This window comes from Podarcis melisellensis, assembly GCF_964234715.1.
Source record: "Podarcis melisellensis genome assembly, chromosome: 3".
In the NCBI taxonomy this organism is placed as follows: Eukaryota; Metazoa; Chordata; class Lepidosauria; order Squamata; family Lacertidae; genus Podarcis; species Podarcis melisellensis.
In genome coordinates this window covers 88,772,709-88,793,657 of record NC_138530.1, presented here as the reverse complement: position 1 = coordinate 88,793,657, position 20,949 = coordinate 88,772,709, and the positions used below count along the sequence as shown (strand labels likewise).

The 20,949-nt window shown below is 40.8% G+C and overlaps 2 protein-coding genes across 27 annotated transcripts in view; both read right to left on the bottom strand.

The window, feature by feature from the left end:
- Positions 1-20,949, bottom strand: part of LOC309366917 (dystonin-like) — a 301,144-nt gene that overhangs the window by 127,677 nt on the left and 152,518 nt on the right. For all 26 annotated transcript variants that reach the window (XM_081905876.1, XM_081905879.1, XM_081905865.1 and 23 more), the window contains 6 exons: positions 20,513-20,706; positions 17,077-17,239; positions 16,523-16,606; positions 14,946-15,053; positions 13,494-13,592; positions 3,469-3,603 (listed from right to left, as the gene is read on the bottom strand). In XM_081905876.1, the coding sequence (XP_081762002.1) occupies positions 3,469-3,603; positions 13,494-13,592; positions 14,946-15,053; positions 16,523-16,606; positions 17,077-17,239; positions 20,513-20,706 (783 nt within the window). The remainder of the gene's footprint in view (positions 1-3,468; positions 3,604-13,493; positions 13,593-14,945; positions 15,054-16,522; positions 16,607-17,076; positions 17,240-20,512; positions 20,707-20,949) is intronic.
- Positions 3,690-8,163, bottom strand: LOC309367034 (desmoplakin-like). Its single transcript, XM_081906270.1, has one exon. It carries the CDS (start codon positions 7,093-7,095, stop codon positions 5,281-5,283), a length of 1,815 nt encoding a protein of 604 aa, XP_081762396.1. The 5' UTR covers positions 7,096-8,163; the 3' UTR covers positions 3,690-5,280.

Here is a 20,949-nt window from a genome sequence, read left to right as displayed (position 1 = left end):
CTATATTGCAAATCCATTTTTAGCCAACTTGTCCCTTATTAATGAGCCATAAATACATGCTTGGTTATGAAACACTAAGGTTGTGTTTATAGATTACTGGGAACACGAGAACCATAATTAATTTCAGGTATAAATACGGACACCCACTATTAAAAACATTTGTTAGGTGACCTTCTTCAAAACTTTTGTCTAAACTGTTCTGGTCTTTGCTTCCAACGAGATGTTGCTGCACTACAACTCCCATCAGCTCCAGTAGGAATGGCTAATGGCCAGGGATACTGGAGGTTGTATTTCAGGAACATATGGAGGACCAAATGCTCCCCACGTTGTTTTAGACAGTTTGTAAATAATCAACTACTAGATTAAGAACAGCCTTGATGTGTGAAGTCAAATACTCTGACATTACTCCCTCCCAGGATGTCTTGCAACCAAAGAGGTCTATGCAATTTCAAAGCTATCGTTTTCAGTATTTTAATAAGTTAAATCAACTACTTCACTTAACTTCCTTTGTGGATTTTGTGTGAATGGTATAGTTACCCAGGATACTGATCTTTTATTCTCAAGTATTTCCAAACCAGGAGTTCTCAAACAATATTAAATGCAACTCTCCATAAATCAAGGATAAAAGTTATAGATTGCCAACTCTAACCAGAGCTGAAAATGTGGATGAGCCTTATACACACACACACCTTTTCAACCATGAGGGTTCCCAATTCTTAAGTGTATCCCTGCTTTCTCTTATCCCATAGAACTGACAGAAGTGAATCTAATCAGATTAATTCTGGTCTAGTCTATTTCAGATTTCTTTTTTGAAAGTGCTACATGGGGTACATAGTATATGGATACAGGGCATGGAACCATGCTTTGATATACTAAACTAAAATGCATCACCTTGTTGTAATAGTTCCAAAATTGTTCTGAGTACCGGAAGAAGTCTTACTCATTGTGAGCACCACCCAATAATTGCTCACAGAAGTCACGTGAAAATGTTCTGCTGGTGCACACAATCTCTGCACCTTGGAGCTACTCTATACTACGATGGATACAGATAATCAAGATAGCCCCCTTACAAATGCTATTTAGCATACTGGGTAAGCCACAATTTACAGGAACTAGACAGAAAGAAAAAGATTGCCGTGTGATACAGGTGGCCCATTTTAACCTCATGGTGAAGAGGGAATGCAAACCCTGGGGTTTAAAACTGCTTCTTAGTCACTGTACGTTATGACGATGAGGCGGATTTCAGTAAGTGGCTTTTTTGTATCTATAAAAAACTGCAAGCAAGGGCTTTTCTAATGAAAATATAAAAGTGTTTCGTTATTTGGTGCTAATTTTCTCTGGAAATCATACAATTAAATGCACCAAAAGATACGTGTCAATTTACCAGGCAGTTTGTACTTGTCTGCAAGCTTTTTCTTTCACAAATTGCCAGGACAGGAAGCCCAATTCAGAATGGGACCGTGGTGAGATGGATGGGGGGGAGGAGCAGTATTTAACCTTTTGCCTCATGCTGGGACCATGATTTGGATCTCACCATGTGTCTGCAATTTGCAGAGTGGGGGAACATCTGTCCGTAACAATGGGAGATCTTTTCCTCCAATGCAAATTCCACATACTGGGGGTCCCCCAAGATCAGGAACATAGGAGGGGCAACAGGTTAAACTCCACCCACAGCCAGGGTTCCAGATCTAGATTGCCCACCGATTGTCCTGGCATTTTTTGGAAGCAGCAGCTTGCACTCAAGGACAAACTACGCTGAGTAATGTCATGTGTAGCATTTTCTCCATGTGTTTAATATGCATGTGGACACATGCATGTCCAGTTATATTAGGCACAAGTATGAAAGACTGAAGAGTTTCTCGGCATCATGCAATGGGACCAGTAAAATATTGTATCATTTAAGTTCTTCAAATTACTTGCTGGTACAGGACTGACTGCAGATTTCAAGGGTTTGGTTCGGAGGTTAACTCTTACACGCTTGGCAGATGTGAGATTTCAGGTTCTACTCAGCCTCCAATATCCCCCCCCACCTCTTATTTGAATACAGTGTAACATTTGGAAATGGGGTGTGTGTGTGTAGCGTAAAATATAATAAACTTAAATTGTGTGATTGATACTCCCTAATAAATTGGGGAAAGCAATGTGATTTGGGCCTATAATCATTGGGTTTTATGAGGTCCCTGGAGTTTCCAAGGTAGTGGTGGCCTTGAGAATGCCCCCTTGTGCCCATGAAGAATTTGATACACACCCTGTCTCACTGCCCCCTTCATCATGAGGTTCCCTCTTGAAACATCAATGGAGTTGAAGGAGGAAACAAGAAGAGTCATTCTCTTTCCCATTTCCTCTGTTAGTTCTACAGGTTCAATTCAGCACCTGGTTAGGTGGGAAATGGGGATGACTGAAAGGAAGAAAATGGGAGTGGCCAGTGGGAGAAAATGGGGAGGCTACAGGAGTCAGGAAGTGGGGGAAATGATCCTTTCCAAACTGTTTTTTTATTTTCTCCTACCTAACCACCATCAAATCACATGTCACATCTGTTGCCACTGTCTAAACCATGAAAATCATGGATCTGGTGCCAGCTTTGTGGCTGTTGACTGCAGGAGATCCCTGCAAAACCATAACTAAATCGTGTGCCACCTCTTCGTCTACTCTGATAGTTTTGCTGTGATCCTCTGTAAAAACTGTGAAAATATATGAAGAGCAGTGCTTTGGATCCAGATTTCTGTGATACTAGCAAACGCCAGATTTGTGATTTTTAATATAGCCTATTACTGTAAGCTTTAATCTGATAGGTTTTTGTGGGCAGCATCCCATGTAAACTCATGCAAATTCAGGAGGATTGTTTCTATTCTACCAGACAAGCTTTTACCTAGAACCCATGTAAAAGAACTTTGGGGGGGGTTAGCATGTGCTGACCTGGAAGAGATTAAAAAAACAAATGGATCATGCCCATAGTACACACTCTATGAATTCTGAATGGGCCTCAAAGGTTGACAACTCCTGTAACTTATAAAAAAATTACACCTCCATATTAACACCCAAAGGACTAGCCAGGAACACCTGGTGGGAAAGGAATGAAGGTATTATCATTTCCCGTCATAAGTAGGGAATATTATTGTCCAAACACTGTTTCTCCTTTTTGTCTTGAATGTAGTCTTTCAGGAAAAAACACCCATGTATTAGTTATGTAGTCTGGTGAATTTAAATAAAAACGCTAGTATGTAAATTATATTTGTTCTTAAGCACTTTAAAGTGAAGGTTGTATCCAATGCCAGCCCTACTCAGAGCAGACCCATTGATATCAATAGGCGTGACTAACTTAGGTCCAGGAAGTTCAATGGGTTTTCTTTGAGTAAAATATAAGCTGAATACAATGAAATGTTCTTGTGCCACATTTGGCACTTTAAAGATAAAACAACACTGTGTCATGCATCTGGTAGCATCTATTCTCAAGCAGTGTTTTAATACCTGTTTCTTAGGAGAATCTGCTTTTTCAGACTTTTCTCCTCCGCCTTTGCCGAGGCTCTTGGTGATGTTTGAAACCCATTTCAGTAAGTCCCCAGCTTTTTCGACGTGTTCTTTCTTCTCCTCTTCCACTGACTTCTGATGAACAATGTGCATTGCAAATATATATATATATATATTTAAAATTGTAGGTATATTAAGGTTACAGCCAACCCGAAAAACAGTTACACCGTCAAAAATTTTATTGTGGAAGATGCCAGATAATGAGCTTTATTTCTACTTTCTTTCTTTTTTATCCCCATTACCACAGTCATTCTTATGCATGCTTTTTTTAAAAAAAGGTAAACAATAATAAAAAAGTAATTGAAGTAATTAATTCAAAACATCTGAAAAAACTAAGATAGCCATTATGATACATATAAACACATTCATATACATAGATGATGGAACTCACATTACAGAAACCTCCCAGCCACCACTGCACAAGCCAAATCTAAGCAAGGGTTTGCCAGGAAAAACACTCTAAATCTCAGCCTTTGCATTAGATGTACACCCAGTTCTGGATTATTATGTTGTTGAAGAAGACAATGAAATTCAATAACATACTTCAATCCTGTGCAATTAACATAGCATCTTACATGTTTCTCCTGAGAAGGAAAATTACTAATTTTGTAGCCAACTTTATTGCCGATTTCAGGTTTAAGTTTAATATGGGTTTTTTTTTTAATGTAAAGAATCATGTAGTAGAAGGAAAACCAGAAAAATAATAATCATGTAACAGAAGTCTATCATTTTCTCTGAAATTTCCAGTGTCACTGAGAATCTTATCTCCATGTAACTTGGGCTGCAATACTATCCCCACTTAAGGACTACAACCCATTAAATTCAGCAGGACTTTCTTCTGAGTAGACATGGGGTGCACTGTGCTGTTACAAAGGCGTAACCGCCACCTAACACAGAGAGGCTTGCTTCCATGTAAACATGCCGTTAGAAGAATATCCAGTCTTTATGACAGAACCCACACCACAGTAAACTTTGCACCGGCAAACAAGTATCCTGTCAAATCTATTTATGATATTGCATATTAGGTTCTACACAAATATTCAAGTGCCATTGACTTCAATGGGAGGGTTTCCATACTTAGCTCCCTGTTTAACTTTGGCTGAATCAATGGAGATAGCGCAGTCAGTGGAGCATGAGACTCTTAACCTCAGGGTCATGGGTCTGAGCCCCACGTTGGGCAAAATATTCCTGCATTGCAGGGGGTTCGACTAGATGACACTTGTGGTCCCTTCCAACTCTAGATTTTTTTTAATTTTGCAGGATAGTATTGCATCATACACTGATATAAATGCAACAGAGCATATTGTTTCACTTCTGAAAATTTCCCAAGAGCAGCTGGAATAGCAAAAACAACAACAACTCTGCAACACATTGCTACCACAATGATCCCAGTTAGCAAGCTGCTACTACCATTTATACAACATAGAGGATCAATTCAGGGATAGTTTTAAGTACATTCAGGTCCTAATGATTTCAAGGAGAACTAAAGCATTAGCTTAAAGTTCCACCAAAATCAATGGGGCATAGAAGTGCTTAACTCTTATCAAATTGTGCATCATAATTACAAGCATGGAGCAACGTTAAATCTACTGTACGCTGAAAACTATACATAAGCAAACTCAAAATGCTTTGTTCTGCTTAGAAATCAGCCAGGAACCCTATTTCACAACCCAATTAAATCATAGGGAATCATTTCCATGAGCCAGATGGTTTAAATTACTGCAGGCCAATTTAATAACTTCCATTGTTAAATTAAGACTGTGAGGAAAAATACAGACTAGAAATTCCTGAGGAAATGAGCTCAGCTGCTTCTAGCAATCGTAGCCCTGTGTGGCAGTCAAAAACTGCATTATCAAGGGCTTCTTTATACGTCAATTTCTTCTTTGTCTTGGGACACGTAATACCTTTTAAGTAGAATTTGTCATTTTTCATCTTTGTAGCAGTGACGGCATCAATAATGCCCCTTTTAATAGCTTCTTCCATCGATAATCTGCAATGAGACTTGGGATCTATCAATCCACCAGTCAGATGTTGATACTCTAGGCAGCGAGTGCCCATTTCTTTCTCTAGGACATTTGTGTTCATTGCTTCAACGGCTGACAGAACACTCTTTGTTACAGGGTGAATAATCCCAGTAAAGACCAGTTCACACTGCTGGACGTGCTTAGCAGACGCCTCATCAATCAGCTCCCTTTGCAAGGCCTCTGCCACACTATATCTCTTCCCAGTAAAGGGATCAATTATACCTCCCGTACTTGCTTGTGCTTCAAGGCACCTCAGTGCCGTGGTTCTCTCCACTAGGTTTTTGCGAGCAGCTTTCAGAAGAGGCATTCTCTCATTTGTCTCGGGCAGCCAGACACCAGCAATGGGGCTGTTGACATCTGTGCGTGGTTTAGAATTGCTCAACAAAACATCCGCAAGCTCGCTGGCTGTGATTTGCCCTTCCTTGTATTGACTGACCAGCATTCTATCAACTTTGCCATCAGTTAATGCCTCGTCAATGTTGAACTGCATCCCAGTTTTTAGATCTGTCAGCACAAGGTAAGAATTTCCATGGTGATCAAAGCATGTAGATTCTTTCCACTGAAATTCTTGCCCTGACAGCTGGAGGTAGGTACTTTTGTCTATCAGGGACTTTTTATAAGCCTCGTAGGAGGTCATTTCTGCTCCAGTTGTAATATCTACCACAGATATTTTATGAATTTTTTCTGCAGACGGAGTGGTTATTTTTCTCTCCCCAACAGGGAGCAGGAAGCATTTGCTTCCGATATCAAGTAAACACAGCTTCAGCAAATCATTATAATACATGGCTTGCCTATTATTTGGATTCTGGAAGACTTTTTTATTACTGGAATGTTCATATATAAATTTCAGAACGGTGTTGTTCAGCAAGCCCAGTTGGACCGCAACTTCAGGACGCACACGGACACTTCTCACAGGATCAATAATACCTCCACTTGCTATCTGAGCTTCAATAAAACTTTTGCCTTTCTGCCTTTCAAGGATTCTGGTTTCAATTGCTTGATAAACAGACAGCTTTTTCCCAGAAAATAGATATCCTAAAACTGCCTTTTCTGCCTCGAGAAGCCTGCTTTTGTATTCATGATCTACAAGTCCCTTGGCAACTGAATCATCAACCGAGTATTTCTGACCTGCTGTGGGGTCAATGATAAAACCAGTGGCGGCCTGGGCTTCAAGCAGTGCTAACACAGATGCTTTTTCAATTATTCTCTGCTTAGCTGCAGAAGCAAATGAGACCTTCCCTTTACTAGATTCAATATACAACCCAGCTATTGCAGTAGGCTTAGTCAAAAAATTCTCAAGATTTTTTTGAACCTCAGCAATGGCCTTCTTTCCTGAATGAAGCTGTTCAGCTGTGCTCAGGTCTAGAAGTTTAACTTCAATCAACTGCTTGGCAGTTACATCATGCCGGAGACCTTGAAATTTGATATTATCATATTCAGAGGGGATCAGAGCAACCTCCTTGGCTTGCTTTTCCTCTAAGATGGCACTGATCTTTGATAAATCTTCATTTTGGAGATTCTGTAAATAGGAATTGTTTGACATAATGAAGGATACTGTACTTAGAAAATAGCATCAAGTTATTAATCTAGCCCATAAACAGGGAGAGGGGGAGAGATGCAGAATATGAACAGCAAACACTAAGAATCAGCAAACTTTATTAACCCTGGCAATATGGAATTTGGTTTGAGAAGGAAAGTGGGATGGAATGACAGCAAAGTGTAAAAAGAGAAACTATCTCTTAGCAATATCATCACCCTTCTAATTGCAAACTCAGGTGGTGAATGAAGGCAGGAAATCCCCAAGATTCACAGAAGCACTATATATTAAAACCTAAGGGGGCAAAACCAAACAAACACTCAAAGGAGACAATGCTCAGAGCATGCTCAGTAGCTATGGAATACAGAGTGCAGCTGGAAAAGAAAAACAAAACACAGCATGGGAAGAGTGGAATGGCCAGTTTGGAGGGAGCTGCTGAGAGAACCCTGAACAGGGTCACTCCTTTGGGCGAAATGAGAGACTGCACCTTTTTGGTCCAAGTACCACTTTAAAAAATCTAATGCGGATGTGAACAACTTGGATTTGTGAATTTCTTTCTTCATTCTAGGAAGCCAGGCCTGTTGTATGTGCAGTACAATACTTAAGAGAGATCTTGGACTTCTGTAGGCCACAAAAAAATCATTCGGCAGTTGGATGGGGAGCTTTTAAGGTTAGAAGTATACTTTTTGCCTCCACCTCATGTCTTGTTGAAATCATAGGGTGTGGGGACAACTGTGGGCAGAGAACGGTGTAAAGACACATCATTCTGCCTGCTCTTTTATCCGGCAAACACCATTTTGCAGAGAAGTGTGCTCTTCGGTATGTAGGGCCCCCTCTTTTAAACAAATGGGGAACCTTTTGGTGGGTGTTGGTGAGTGAAATTTTTGCTTCCACACATGCAAGCAACTTCTGCATCTGCACAAATGTCTTGGGGTTATAATGCGGATTGATGCGTGCCAGATGTAAGAAAGTGTTCGATATCAGATAAGATGAAAACATAGAAATAGAACAGAAAAGCAATGAAGATTACAGGAGAACAGAAAGTTGTAACAACAACACCCAAGCAATATCAAACGCCATCAAATGTGCCATGTACCTCCAATGGATGCAGGCGCTTCCCTAAGCCCACTTCATAACTCTCTTCAAGCCTGGAACTGAGGAGTTTGCCGTCTCTCAATTTATCTATTTCTGAAATTCTTGTGATAGGGTTGCTCTTATCAACCGTTATCTCAAACTCTGTGCTTGTCTGGGAAACATATTCGGCATAGGACTGTTGACTTATTCCATTTTCCAGTTGGTGGGTTACTCCGGACAACTGGAACGGCTTCTCTCGTTGCAATGAATCAGTGGCAACTGTTTGCAACTTCTGTGCAACCAGCGGTTCAGATTTGCAACTTGAGCCACTTAGGTGTCTCCTTCTTAATAAAGGAGATGTGGTCGTACAGAGGTTAATATGTTCAAAATCTCTTGGGGAGGTGTCTCCCAAGTAACTAAAGCCATTTCCCTTCCACCCAAAGTCTAACTGGATGTTCCTTTTGTTGATCTCATTCTGAAACCAACGCAGCTGATTGCCGTGATCTCTTTTCTGCAGGTCTATTTGGTGCTTCAAGTTCTCTACTGTCCGCCTCTGCATTTGTAACTCTTCTTCCATTTTGCGGTATTTCTGCACATACTCCATTTCTGCATGCTTGCCTTGCTGAAGCTGCTCACGGGATTTCTGAAGTCTGTCTTGCAGGTCTTCAATTTGAAGTTTATACATTCTAATGTTGTCTTGAGCCATGTGGTTTTCTTGCTGCAGGGTGATGCATTCCATCCTGATACCAGATATGTCATTTTCCGCTATGTTGTGAGTTTCCAAGAGTTTTTCAAATTTCTTCCTAAACTCTTCTGCAGAATGCTTGAACGCAATTGATTCTTCCTGAAGTAAAGCCACATTTTGGCGTGCCATTTGTTCCTCCAAGGTCTTCTGATGCAAGTCATCTTGCAGCTTCTTCATCTTGCTATTGAGCTCATGGATATGGGACTGCTGCTGCTGGACCTTCTGCTCGTTCATCTTCATTTCCATAGTGAATGTGCTCATCTGAGTACGTAGGTTTCTTATTTCCATCTCTGCATTCATGTTATAAGCATTGTCCCTGTCACATTTCTGCTTAAATTCACCGGCTAATTCTTTTGCTTTTATTAGCTCATCTTCTAATCTCTTGATGTGATCCAAGTGCTCCTGCTCAAGTATTATCTGTTTGTGCAGTTGTTCGTTTGTGATACGTAGTTGCTCTTTGAAACCTTCAGCCAGGGCTTTTAATTCATCATTTTTTCTGTCAATAATTTGTCTTTCAAGAATTATCTTCTCTGAATCAGTCCGGACTTCAGTCATCATTATTTTGGTCTCACTGTTCCATCTAGAAAGCTCCTCAACCTTCTGTTTTAACTTTTCCACTAAGTGATTGCTATCTGCTAAATCATCTTTCAGTCTTTGAATTTTCAGATGGTTTTCTTTTTCTTCTCTTGTCTTTTGAAGGAATTGTTCCTGCATTTTTTTTAACTGTTCTTGTAGGCTGGTTGCTTCCCCTCTGCTTGAAACAGTTCTCTGTTCAGCTGCCATTTTTTCTTGCTGAAGAGAAGTGATTTGGGAATGCAATTGCTGAATAGTAATTCCAGTGTTTGTGTGTGTCCTAGCCAACTCTTCCAGCTCCATCTTTAACAGTGCCTTCTCCTTCTGAAGTGACCTCAGCTCTTCTTGATACTTCATATTTATTTTCTTCAGATCCATGGCTTCTTGCATTACCTCTTCAGCTTTGCCTGTGGTTTTCTGCAGCTGCCTGTCAAGCTCCTTCAGCTGCTCCAAGTATCCTTGCTCTACCAGCTCTTTCTGATCCAGCTCTACTTTAAGGCACCTGAGAGAATTATTGGCATCATCCAGTTTTTCTTTTAGTAAGCGAGCCTTTTCTTCAGCAGACGCATTCTGCAGTTCAAGTTCACATAGTTCGTATTTTAGGTCTTTGATGGTTTTCTCGGACTTTTTGTTGGCAAATGTTAGCTCATCCACCAGTTGCTGGAATTCCTCTATGTTTTTCAGTTCTTGCTTTTCTCTGAAAAAGTCTGAACCTGTTGGCAACAGAGTTTCTTGTCCTATTATAGTAATTTGCCTTCTGACTTCGGTTATTTCCTTTTCTCTGCACTTGCTTTTCACTAGACTACCTTGAAACTCCATGTCTTGTTCCATTTCCTTAATGAGTTTCACAAGCTTCTCTTCTTCAGCAGTCTTCTTCCTCAGCTCCTCCATCAGTGCTTTCTTTTGCTGCTCTAAATCTTGAAGATTGGTGTCCTTCCTTCTTAACTTATCTTCAAGAGCATCTCTAGCCACAGCAGTTTCCTCTAGCTGCATTCTGAAAGCTCTGAACTTTTCCTCAACCATACTTCTCTGAGCCTCAGTCTTCAAAGCGAGCTGCTTCACACGCTCCAACTCCTGCTCTGCGTCTTCTTTCTCTTTAAGAGCATCCTCTAGTTCCATGCGATAGCGCTTTGCTTCTTGCTCAGCCTTGGCTTTCTGGAGAGAAATCTCCTCCATTTTGGTCTGCTGCTTCTTCATTTCTTTCTCTGCATCGGCCTTTGCTTTTGGAAGTTCTACTTCCAACTGGAACTTCTGTTTCCTCAACTCATCCAACATCTCCTCAAGCTCATTTATCCTCTCCATAAGTTTTCTGTTCTCACTCATTACTTCTTTTTGCTGCTGCTCCAGATCAGAATATTCACCACGTACTAATGCCTCCTTATTCTTCAGGATCTGCCAAAAAAAATAAGGCAACAAGAAACATTGAAATCCATTCTTTTAAAACATTAGGTAATGTTGTAATGTTAAAATGCACAGTTGCAAATACTTACAAACTTCAACTACAGCATGTCAGCAGCACAGACTGAGGGATTCCCACCACCACTGTCACCATCAGAAAGGGACCATTAGTTAGAGTAAAGAGAAAGCTGCATGAAGGAATCCACCAGCTGAAGTCCTCAAGAAGAATCCCTTTGCTTTCAGGATAAGAGTTGTTTCATAGGTTGAAGGTGATGCCCAGAACCTCACTTGCATGAGTCCTTGCTTAAAAGCTACAGAGCAACTTCTCAGCAAAACACACCATGCAAGAAAAAAGCACTTCCTCATTTGATGGTTAGTTGAATAAGAAGAGGAGGGTGTTTTAGTGTAAAACATGATACAATTAGCAAGAAACCACATTTAATTAGCCATGTCCTTCAACAATAGTTATTTAGGCTCTGAACATAATGCTCTTTCTTTTAACAAAAGGTTAGCACAACGTTACAGTATCATTAACTCACCAAGACATACTAATGCAAAGGCAGCTCTATTTCCTTCTGGATTGAATTTAATTCTTTCTAACTATTGCTGTTAAATGAGATTTTATTTTCCAGTAGATGTCCCATTACACCAATAAATGTGACATCTACTGGTATATAACACAAACCACAAGATACTTGGAAACGCCAATGCTAAAGATCATTAAAATGTAATAATTTAATTATCTCCCCGCCCACTAATCCTGATCAGCAAAACAAGTTGTCAGCTGGGAGGTTTTTGTAGCTGATCTTGCTATATAAATGAATAAAAGGAATGATTATGCAAATCAACAGCTTAGTAGTTTGTTTAAATATTGCAACTCCATTGAATCAATTTTAAATCAATTTTCGCACCACACAAAGACATTTAAGTTTCAAGTGATGATTGGGAATGATTTTGAAGTTGTATTTACTTCTATAATACTATTATATTCATTATGATTGCCTCTGATTTTCAATACAACTATGTACCTCTTTCTTTTTTATTTCTTCCTTTTGGCCTATGCTTTCTCTGCACATTCTCGATTCAAAAACTGGCTGTTCGTTTCCTGTGTTTCCATACTTTGCTCTCCTGACATCCTCTCTCAGTTTATGATTTTTGTCTTCTTCGAGTAGCTTTGAATGGTCATGTACATCTTTATGCAGCACTGACTCAGCTAGAAAAAATCCTTCCTTTTTTAAAAAAACATATCCACTTCCATCTCTACATTTTCTTTGTGAACACCAGCGAATAGAGTGGTCAAAGCACAGACAACATTCTGTGTCAAACTCTCAGCATTTGAAGATTGCAAGAAAGGGTATCTTCAAATTTTTCCTTTCTTGGTTCATGTCCAAATTACCCTTCCTCAAAATTATTTTGCTTTGGGAACTGGCCAGCACTACATCACTATTTATTTGAATAACATAACAATACTGAATTCATATTTTGGTTGATGTTGCTTTGCATCATTCCACAATTTAGTTTATACACTTTTAGACTATGCTGTATAACTGTGTTTTCTACTGTGTAAACCTTTGAAACAGCACAGAAACAAGTTGTGCTTCCTTGGCCTTCAACACTTATTTTCTTTGGAATTTGTACAGTCTTTCTTGTGGGGTAGCTGTTCTAAAATTGCTGCTATCTAGAGACATATTATGTAATGTATTTGTAGTATTCACCTGTCAGAAGGACACGTGTCTTAATTGTTGCTGCATTGTCTTACTGATTCCTTCCTTGGTTTTAAATTGCTTAGGGCAGTTTTGCAACAATGGCTAACAATTCACCTGTTTGAATATTCTCTTCCACCTTTATCAGTACACTGTGAGAATATTTTTCAAAGTCTTTATTCAGGTTCTCAGGGTGCAACCTTTCTGAAAGGCAAGTGGGTTGTTGAATTGGGCTGATTCCCATGGGATAATGCCCTGCCTTCAGACTTCTATTCTTTATTCTCATCACAGGCTCAGAATTAGTTTTCCCATGTACTCTTGCTCTCTCCTTCAGTGAAATAGACCATTTAAATTTCTCCTCCCTTTCATCAGCAACATGCACTGCCTCCACTGGCAGCTTTGTCTGCCTGCCATTTTTATTTGCAGACTGAATAGAAAACTCTTTTCTGAATTGGCCTTGTTCAATACTATACATCACAGGAACTATTGAGATATCTTTGCTTGCATGCAGATGCCTCCCTTTGCCATACTTCCCAACCCTGTCCATCCTGTCATCACTACTTAGACTACTATCAAATCCAGCTGCTAAGTTGAAAGCACGGCAGTGTGAGAGAGCTTATAAGCCAATAAATATAAAGGTATTTTACAAGTTTCTCAGTACCTTAGGGAAATTCTCTTATAGAACCAATATCCTGCAATAGAATTTTAGCAAACTAAAGTAGTAAAAATAGTAAGGACAATGAGAGCGGATAATTTCAGGTCAGTCTTGGTGTTCACTAGATATGTGATGTCAACCTTCATTTTATATCTAGAGAGTACGTAAGGAGTTCACATCATCTATCCTTATACTTAAAAAAAAATAGCTGTCTTAGTGGTTTTACCATCCCTTTGAAAGTTATCTGCTGACTTACCTCTTCCTCCTCCAGCCTTTTGAGAGAGTCACCAGCAAACTTTATATACTGAGTCATCAAGGTCACCAAAGCTGTGTAGCGTGTTCGTAAGTCCATAAACTGTAATGAAACAGAGGAACGGTACTGATTAATGCTGAAATGGAGTGTCTTAAATTTATTTACTTTTATATAGAACAAATAAGGTTACAAGATGATTTCTGAAATAAAAATGAACTGCGTCTTCCTAAATCATAATATACAAAACACATTAGAAAGATTACCCTGAGTCCAACAGATTCTTAGAAGAATCAGTGTAACAAACAGAGTGTTGAGAGGAGTTGACTTCTGTCTGCTTTGGGGGTAGCAGGTGTGGAGGTGCTCTTAAGAATGAAAGATGAAGGACCAAATTCATCATGGGATTAACCTCCTAACCCCTCACGCCTTAAATCATTTATTTTATGAATTATTGAATGCAATGAATCCCAACACATTTTTCTGTATGAAGCAGAGACATCATTCAATATGTTGTATTAGAAAAGGATGCTTCAGGGTCCCGAAACACATGAGGGTTACAGACATATACAGGAACATAATCTTTCATAAATCATTCTGTAACTCTTTGTATTCTGGCTATCATTCACAGAGTCTGTGATTATATTCAGTCTCGATTGCACTTAATCTCTATCTTGCTGATGGGTGAGCTTGCAAACTCTGGAACAAAGAAATGTCTCTTCGCAGCCAGGGATAGGTTCCAAACGTCAGTTTGTTGTACTTTTACTCTATGGTCACCAGTATCCACATTTTAATCTAGGTTCTTTAGATCCTTTAACTCTAAAGAACTCCCTACCTACACTGAACTTCTAAATTTTGGGGTTTTCGTTTACAAATCCTCATTAACTCTTTTGGACACATTAATCTACCTTATACCAAATCAGACCAACTGTTCCATCCAGTTTGGTACTATCTATGCTGATGTGTAAAAGCTCTCCAAGGTATCATCCACCAGATGTTCCTTGTCATGCAACCTGTGATTCCTCTTGCTAGAGATGCCAGTCGTTGAACCTGGAACCTTCTTCATGCAAATCATGTATTCTACCTCTGAGCAACCACCTCTCTTCAGAATCACGAGCACTGGCCACAGTCCATTCCACAACTGTACATTTGCACATTACACTGAAGTTGATGATATGGAAACTGGTGAAAGTGTACCCTGGAATAATGTGATAAACTAATCTATGTAACACTGGCAACTTCAGGTGACCACATCGTGCTCTCTGACTGGATATATTGTCCAAGTAGCTGTAGCTAGACTAGCCGCACCCAAAATGAAGCAGCAGGGTGTAACATGATCAATTACTAGCTTTGTATATTTATACTGCAAGTATTTCATGAACGTGGCTCAAAAGCTTTCGCAATGCAGAAGTGGAATGTGGGCCATTATAAAGCATTATATATTAAGGCACGTCCAACTACCTCTTGGATAATGAAATCAGAGGAGCTCTGCATTCTTCGGCGTTTCACTGGAGATTTTTGCTGGGAGTCAACCATGGCTCTGTATGTCATCGTTTGCAACTCATAGTCCTGCATAAAATAAATGGAAATAGGTAAACCTGTAAGCTACTTGTTCCATACTAGGAGTCCTTCAAGTGCTACATGAATTCATCTGAAGACTATGGGTGATATCCAATGGCGAATGGTCTGCTGACAGAAGGGAATCTGTCAGGAGAACTGGGAAGGAGGCAATTTTAGGCAATCCCTCTATAGCATACAATCTGGACAGTTCTAGATGCCCCTCAAGATCTGGACAGTTGGAAGGTGGGGAACACCTTCCAGAACAGATTTTGAGGGGGAGGGGATGCAAGGTATTGGAAGGGAAAGATTACCTCCTGTCAGCTGACAGTCACCAGAAGATATCCTGGATATTCTGTGACACTAGGGCAGTGAAGCTGGAGTGTAAAAGAAGACAATGCAGCTGCTGTGGAACTCACATTATAACTGGGCTGGGAAACAGCAACTTCCCTCAGCTCAACCGGTAGGTTTCATTGATAGTTTTCCATACAAAACCTGTCACTCTGGAAACAGAGGTAGAGATAGGAAGAATGCCTGCACACAGCTGAACAGGACCATTGGAGGTTTCTCTTGGCTTTTCTCTGTTGCTTTGGTGACAGGCAAAGCTGCCACTCAAGTGGGTAGGTTGGATTGTCTGATTACAGACCACACCCAGCAGCACAGGAGAGGGTGACACAGTGGGGTGGCACTGTTTGCCTGATCTCTGGTCCGTGATGCTGCTGCAGTTTAAGATAAAAAAGGTAAAGGACCCCATGATGGTTAAGTCCAATCAAAGGCGACTATGGGGTGCAGTGCTCATCTCACTTTCAGGCCGAGGGAGCCGGTGTTTGTCCACAGACAGCTTTTCCAGGTCATGTGGCTAGCATGACTAAACAGCTTCTGGCGCAATGGAACATTGTGATGGAAACCAGAGCGCACAGAAATGCCATTTACCTTCCCACCGCAGAGGTACCTATTTATCTACTTGCAGTGGCATGCTTTCGAACTGCTAGGTTGGCAGGAGCTGGAACAGAGCAATGGGAGCTCACCCTGTCACGGGGATTCAAACCACTGACCTTCTGATCGGCAAGCCCAAGAGGCTCAGTGGTTTAGACCACAGTGCCACTATGAGGTATAGGGGCAAGGTGAGACAGCAGCAAGGTCAGCATTTTGCAAATGCACTGGAAGGAGCACCGGATTGCCTATGCTAGAGTTCGGCTGAGAGCCACCACCCCAGCCCACTACGGCTGCCAGCACCCACTGATACAATGCAGCCTAACAATGTGGATTGGAGCAGCAGCTGTGGCAGTAACAGCAACATGTGAAGCAATGTTGTAAAGTGTATCTCTCAGAAGACACGGCAGCTTCCACATTTCCACACCCAGACTTCCAGGTGCAGGAATAGCAGCATCACTGTTGTCATTCTGGATGCTGAGCAATGCTCACATTTCCACAAAGAATTAAAAAATAATAATAACTGTGCAGAGAAGTTATAGCTTTACCTTTACTGCAGCTGAATACTGCTCTGAGTGCTTCTGGCATTCATCTAGCTTGTTTTGTTTCGTCTCTATTTCTGACACTAGCATCTGTAAAACAAACAAGAGAATTTTAGTATGTAACAGTATCAACCTATGCAACTTTCCCCATCCTAAAGGCTGGTGTTCTACTTGTTTTTAAAACATACTAGACTGAAAACGTGAAAGTTGTGTTTATGTATAAAAACTTAGCATGAAAGGCTGTTTCCCTGTGGTCCTCTTTATAAATTACCTTTGGCTCTACAAGAAAAATGGAAGGGGGGGACATTGCCCCTCAACCAACATATGCAGAAACACACTAGATTATTAATAATGTAAGATACAGAGGTATATCCAGTACGCTGCTTAAAAGGGGAAATTTCTTATTAGCTGAACTGAAACTGGCTGTCTTTAGCTTAGTTATTAATTCTTTACATCTAAACCCTAGAACAAAACCTGCATGTTATAAGTGGATATTTTTTATCAGCTCACTACAGAAAGGTGGCATATAAACAAATTAAATCAATCAATCAAGCTTTTACCTTTTGCTGGTTTAGCTGTTTGGCCAGAGCTTTACTGTTCTGAGGTGGATTTTCCTGGAATCTCTGCTGAGTTTCTTCGACTTGCTTGATCCAGTTATCCAGTGCACCATATGTATCCCTGTAGTACTTTAGGGATTTATTGATAGCTTCTAAGTCACGCAACCTGGTTGAGTGAAAAGCAAGCTGTTTCAGTGAGGAAGAACAAACTAGTAGCAATGACAATAAAGAACTAGCCATCATCACCACCAGCAACCTTACAATAACCTTGTATGGGCAAGTCAGTATTATTATTCCCCGCATAATAAAGATCTTTGGGGTGGGTGCTAAGTCTGAAACAGAACAGAGATTGCCTAAGGCTACACAGTAAGTTCAGGGCAAAGGTGAAATTAGAAATTCCTGGTTTGTAGCTCAGCGCTAGGCTAGGTAAAGGTAAAGGTACCCCTGCCCGTACGGGCCAGTCTTGACAGACTCTGGGGTTGTGCGCCCATCTCACTTAAGAGGCCAGGGGCCAGCGCTGTCCGGAGACACTTCCGGGTCACGTGGCCAGCGTGACATCGCTGCTCTGGCGAGCCAGAGCCGCACACGGAAACGCCGTTTACCTTCCCGCTGGTAAGCAGTCCCTATTTATCTACTTGCACCCGGAGGTGCTTTCGAACTGCTAGGTTGGCAGGCGCTGGGATGAACAGCGGGAGCGCACCCCGCCGCAGGGATTCGAACCGCTAGGCTACACCACTTCATAAACAGCTGGCTGTCAGAAGCCATCATTCGGTTAGAAGTCCTTTTCTCAGGATTTCTACTGCAAACCTTCAGAATGAAAGGCTTTGCCAATTTCATAAAAAAACCCTCTCTGGGTTCTTTTTAATTTCCATGCCTTTTTTGAGGAGCTCACAGTTATCAAGAAATGTATTAGTTCTGAGGAATACATGCCAAAGAACATACATTCCTGGGTTCATAAAGCTCCAGGCAACCTTCTATCTCTCTATCAAACATCCCTTCATCTTTATAGGAAGCCAGATGTCTCTCCCTGTGTTCCTTATTTCAAAGGGCTTTGTCTTTCTCTGTCTCTATCTACAAGTTCCTCATTTCAAATGCCAGGCATTGAAAAATAAGTGAATCCCCTGCCATGATAACCTCCAGATTCAGACAAGGATGCTTACATGTACCAGTGTATTTTAGACATAAAAAGCTACTCAGGGTGACCACTAGAGGGAAGTTATGTAGAATTCAGCAGCAGCTTCAAAAATAAAAGGAAAAAAACGGAGCAGTCACGTTCCATGTCCTGCAACAGTATTCCTCAGTTGCAAAACTTCAGGATTAGAATGTGGAGAAAAGACTCACTTTAGAATAAATTCCTAGTTCTTCATATGCTGACTAAATCCATGGTTGTTAGGGAAAAACAGGTACATAGTCTATTACAAAAGTCTTTACAGAAAAGGGCCTTGCAATCTACAGGAATAATAATAGAAATAATAAAAATAAGGAACTTTTTTCCCTGCAGTTTTCAAGTTTGAGGCAGAAAGAGAAGAAGGAAAGCGAAACATTATGTGGTAATTCCGATAACTACAATCCTAAAAACTGACCTGTGGTGCTGGAGGGGGTTAAGATTGAAGGGATTCCCCTGTCCACTGTTGTCTACCACTTGGGACACCCCCACAGAAAGCTGAAACTGTGGAAAGTGAGGCAGTGGAAATACTGTTGTTATCAGTGCTCCCAACAGCAGTACGCAGTGTAAGACACTGAAACAGAGCATTTTGAGAGCTGGGGCCAGGGACCTGCTCAGTCCCACCTCAGTCCATTTCCCCAGCCTGATACTGGTGCAGCAGGAAGAAGAAAAGGAAAAGGAAAAAGCAAACGCTCCTTCACCAACCTTCCAGCTTCCAACCCCCACCTCCATACCTCTCTATGGCCCCTCTTGTTCTGTGAGTAGCCATTAGTAAATAATGTGGGCAATAGTTAAAATGGCTAAGTTTTATACAGCTGAAGAAAAATTATACTGATAACTAGCCAGGTTTTATTTTTTTATTTTTATTTTATATATATATATATATATATATATGCTTTCGTAGATTTTCACGGGTACAGGAATGCAGGTTTTGGTGTCCTCGGGTGTCTTCCCGTGTAAAAGTTGGGGTGTCTAGGCGACGTTTCGACGAGGTCTCACTCGTCATCTTCAATATATATATATCTTTATATATATATATATATATATATATATATATATATATATATATATATAAATAAAAACAGGAGGGTGAACATTTGTAGGGAACAGTCTGTTTACAGTTACAAGCGGCAGTCGACACAAAATCTGTTACCTCTCCCGCTCAGAGTGCCTAAGTGTTGATGGTGAACTGCCAGCACAGCCAATTAAGCTGTCCGAGAGAGGCAGCATTTGCTTCATGTTTATTTCACAAGCAAGCAGGAGCATTCTCATTTGCCATAAATAAGAGTACCTTAAACTGTCAGGACAGAAGACTACCCACACAGTGCCGCCTATTGCGAACCCAGAACTCAGTGCTTCTAAGACAGGCATGCTTTCCTGAAGAAAGCAAGGATTGAACCAAGGGAATCACAGACGTGCAGTATGTATCTTGCAGAAGCCACAGTGTGGAAGTTGCTTCCCTGTGACTTCTTTCCACATTGCTGCAGTAACATGTGTGCAGGGTCATTGAGGGCGCCACATGAAGGTGACAGCCCTGGGTTTAGTTGGCCCTGCAGCTTCTCGCCCACCGGACAAATCTTTCCATCTCCTTCGCTCTTAGAAAAAAGCAGGGAGGTGGAGGCAAAGAATCCCAGTGCCAATACTAAAGACGCAGCAAAAGAAAGAAAAAATTAAGCCAGAGGGAAAGAAAGGGGAGGAGAGACTGTTGCCACTAACAGAAGCTGCAAAAAAAAAAAAAAAAAAGCAAGCCTTAGCAGGAGGTGCAGAGAAATGTGTTTACTGAAGGTTTTCTTCATATGCAATGTGTAAGTTTACTGTCAATACACTGGTAGCAGTTGGATGGATTTGTACAATGGTGGAATTCAGTGTAAAAAGGGAACACTTCCACACGCTTGGTGAATCAGCAGCTGGTTTCCCACATATTAAGTGGTGACTCTCCACAGGGAGACTGAAGAGGAGCCATGGCCACCACTGGGCCAGGCAAGGGGTAGGTGAAGGCAACAAGGAGCCCAAACAGTAAGATTTGTCCAGCTCCACACACTTCCCTAGGGACGGCCTTGCGTGTGCTTGAAGGAACCATATTCACTGCTCAGTGTTCCTTCATATATATGTTATAGGAGCTGTCTCAAGAAAGCAGCTCCCGCCCTCCTGTCAAAATGGGCATGACCAAACCAGAGAAGTTTTGTCTTCTTTATTTATTTCTCTCCTCAGTTATGCTGTGCATGATGCAAGGTTTCACTCTGAAGTTTCTGAAAAGAAAGTAGGAGTACTAACCTGTTCTCAATCTGAGAATGAACATTCTGCCATCTCTCAGTCAGCTGATCTGCTTTCTCTTTGTGCCAGTCGAAGTCGAGATCACGTTCCTTGTGTGTTTTAAACATCTGATCACTAATTGCTTTAGCTTTCTGGAGTTCGTCTTCTAGAGCATGGAATACTTCTCTTTTTACATCAACCTCTGATCTCCATTGCTGGTGCACAAAACATGTGACATCTCAATACGGATCATAATGCTGCTGTTTCAAATCAATATGCATCATTACTAACTAATGCATCATATTACTAACTAGTCATAGGGTATCCATGTGGGAAACAAACAAAGCACCCAAATTTTCAGTGAAATGCTATAAAAAATGGTTTTGTATTTGCACCATTACTGCTTCTGTAACTATAATGAAGAGGAATACTTTGCTAATTATAGGCATACCTAAGTT

Excerpts from the sequence above, each read along its gene's own strand:
- LOC309367034 (XM_081906270.1), bottom strand. The coding sequence starts at position 7,095 with ATGTCAAACAATTCCTATTTACAGAATCTCCAAAATGAAGATTTATCA.